General features: G+C 41.4%; 1 protein-coding gene across 1 annotated transcript; it reads left to right on the plus strand.

Annotated features, from left to right (window-relative positions):
• The first annotated feature begins 274 nt into the window (after positions 1-274).
• On the plus strand, positions 275-754 carry LOC112524852 (putative protein TPRXL). Its single transcript, XM_025134799.1, has one exon. It carries the CDS (start codon positions 275-277, stop codon positions 752-754), a length of 480 nt encoding a protein of 159 aa, XP_024990567.1.
• The last annotated feature ends 2,761 nt before the right edge of the window (positions 755-3,515 follow it).

The raw sequence follows: 3,515 nt of genomic DNA on the forward strand, positions 1-3,515 counted from the left end.
CCCCCCCCCTTTCTACAAACTGTTTAGTATTCTTGTAGACCCTTTTGGGACCAACAGTAGGCGACGATTTGAAATAAGAGGTAATAAGAGGTTTCTCAACCACTTAAATTTTCAGACCTAATAAGAGTTTTTAAGCTCTTAATTGAAAAAAAAAAACACATTGAATCTTCTTATTCTGACCGATTCAGACTTAAGAGGACATTAAGAGCTTTTTTATTAAAAACAAACAGCCCCTAACTTTTTCTTTATTAGATCTAATAAGAAAACTATTTTCATGGCCGCCATCACCGCATCTCCGTCACCCACCACTCTTCCTTGTCCAAATATGTCGACAAACCCTCTTTCGCCTCCTTCAAAACCCTCCACAAAACTCAATCCTTCACTCTCACTCACAAAATCCATTCAAAAACTTCCGCAAAAAAACAAGTCTGCAACGTCATTACATTACGAGAATCCTACTAAGATGAACAAAACTCCATCTTTAACGAATACGACATTGATAAACCCTGCGAAGAGTGTGGCATCGTTGGAATCTACAGCGACACAGAAGCCTCTTGTCTCTGCTACCTCGCCCTCCAACATCGCGGCCAAGAAGACGATGGAATCGTCGTCGCTACTCCCGACGGCATTCTCAAATTCTTCACCGGCGTCAGCCTCCTCTCCGAAGTCTTCAACCAGTCAAAACTTAACCAACTCCTCAGCGATAACGCCATTGGCTACGTCCGTTACTCCACCGTCGACCAATCCATGCTAAAAAACGTTCAACCCTTCATCATTGGTTACCATGGATCACCCACCAAAACCCTACTGGCGATTCAACAAACATGACTTCTTTTCTGAACCCTCTTTCCAGAACCTCACCGCCTACTAGATATTTTGGGAAGGGCAACTCTGGCAACATGAAAACTGACTAGGGTAAGCATCATTTTGGTGCTGGCTTGGTAAGATCTCTGTTAGTTTCTCGGTCAGATTTTTAATTTGGTAAACACGTTGACTACTGATCTAGTCAGTGTTACTGACCGAGTCAACCTAGTCAGCAGCTAGTAAACAACCCCTTAGTACATATTACTTGACTGATATTGCACACTTGCTGTAGACAGCCTGGTCAGTATTGCATAAATCTTCTACTAGTTTAACCTAACAAGTCAAGCTCTAAAACACCAACATTCAAGTCACTCATTTCAAAGCTCATTGAATTTTCTTAGTCGAGTCGAGTCATATGAACATATACTTTTCAAGTCGAACATGTTCATAAAATACAATCGAATATGGAGCTCGAGCCAATAAGTGAGTGAGTTGGTCTAGAGTCCGATCTCATAAATGACCTTATTAATCTTTCTTATGTCATAATATGTAACAGAAAAACTTTAAATAAGTGTCAAGCTCAAACAATAAAAAAGAAATTTGGAAAAAAAAACTATTCAAGCTCAAACATGATATTATTTTTTCGAGCTTCCAAACATGTAACTTGAATCAGCTCTCTAAAACCTCTACATGAGTGTTCTAAGAACGCCCACTCATAGTAGTATGGACAAAATGGCAAGAGTTGAACTTGTATCACTCATGGATGTCCATTGAGGCACCAATGGCAGGGCAAACCCAGTGTATAAGACTGTGCTACCAATTTGTTCCTCTATCGTAAGATAAAAAATTAGGGTCATGAAAAGTAAAGGATTTTCCATACTTTGTGTCAATCCATAATTGTAGCAATCCTCTTTTTTTCTATCCATAATTGTAGCAATTCTCTCCTCTTTTATGTCATGTTTCCTTGTAAATGTTGGGTATATTTATACTCCTCCTTTTGATCTTAATGAATAATCGATTTTCTGGTCAACAAATTGTTTATGGTATCAGAGCGGGTCATATGGACCACACAACAAACCCTAAGCCGCCGTCAGAATCATGGGAGACGACGGAAACATAAACAAAGCCGACGACATCATACTATCTACATGCATCAGATTATCCAAGACAGATGCACGTAAACAACGTTCTCACAGACGGAAACTATGGAGATTGGGCACAGGAGATAAAGAACTTCCTGTTCGCAAAGAACAAGATAGGATTTGCGAACGGGATGATCAAGACATCAAAAGAAGACTCATCGGAATACATGACATGGATGCGGTGCGATGCCATGATCAAGGGATGGCTCACCATAGCCATGGAGAAAACAATCAGGTCGAGCGTAAAATATGCCAACATAATGGCAGAGATATGGGCAGATCTTGAAGAAAGATTTGGACCTCACCACGACGCAATAAGATGGAGACTCTGTATCGGCTTACTACACGAAGATGCGAGGACTATGGGACGAGATTTAATATGTTTCATCGATCCCTAGATGTTCATGTGGTAAATGCACGTGTGATCTAGGAAGAGATTGAATGAAGCCAAAGAAAAGGAGAGGCGTTACGAATTCTTGATGGGGCTTGATGGTGTGTTCTCGACCGTAAGAACACATATCCTTGCGTCAAAACCAACTCCCATGCTGGGAACAACATACCACCTCGTGTCCGAAGATGAACAGCAAAGGGCCATCTCGGTGACAAAGAAACCGGCACAGGAAGCTGCTGCTTTTCAAATCTTTTACAGAACCGACAAGAGGTGCCAAATAATTTGACTGCACAATGAAACAAAGGAACGACGAAAGACACAAGGCGCAACGACGGGGAAGAGGTCGAACACTACACCTTCTACAGCAAGGACGATCACAACCAAGAGGGCTGCTTCAAAAGAATTGGTTACTCGGGGTGGTGGCCAGGCAAAGGAAATAAAGAAAAGAGAAAGCCTATGGCAGCATGGGTTGACGCTGAATCGAGTCCATCAGGAATCACAAGTGAACAATATCAGAGGCTGATCAAGCACTTCTCCAACGAAGGAAACAATGCTACAACTAACATGGAAGGTAAAATTGATAAAGGTGAAACCTGGATTGTTGACACAGGTGCGACTGAACACATGACCGAGAAAGATGATTTACTCGAAAACAGGGTTGGCGCCAATGGCGAGACAGCGGTCGTCATACACAATCGACTATATCCCAGTTAAGGGAAGAGGTTCCAACATGCTACCAAATGGAATAAAGATCTCCAAAGTATCATACATCCCGAAATTTAAATGCAATCTTTTATCCGTTAGTCTATTAACCAAAGATCTACACTGTGCAGTAACTTTCTTCCCTGACTTCTTTGTTGCACAGGATCTGCAGACGAGGAGCTTGATTGGAACGGAGCAATGTGATGGGGGTCTCTATCGAATATGTTCGGTGGCAAGGAAGGCATTGATGACAGCACTATACGTTTCCATTTGGCTCAAGAGATTAGGGCACGCCTCTGAGGCAAAGTTACATCAAGTTAATTTTTTAGCAGATTTTACCTTTAAGTTAAAAGACAGAGTTTGTGATTCGTGTTCAAAAGCCAAACATTCTCGTTTACCTTTTGGCGACAGTGTTATTAAAACTAGCGAGTGTTTTGATTTATTACATTGTGATGTTTGGGGAAGCTATCGTACAC

Source organism: Cynara cardunculus (genome assembly GCF_001531365.2).
Source record: "Cynara cardunculus var. scolymus isolate 2C chromosome LG 13, CcrdV1, whole genome shotgun sequence".
In the NCBI taxonomy this organism is placed as follows: Eukaryota; Viridiplantae; Streptophyta; class Magnoliopsida; order Asterales; family Asteraceae; genus Cynara; species Cynara cardunculus.

Bases quoted from the DNA above. Each gene is read 5' to 3' on its own strand.
- LOC112524852 (XM_025134799.1), top strand. From the start codon at position 275: ATGGCCGCCATCACCGCATCTCCGTCACCCACCACTCTTCCTTGTCCA.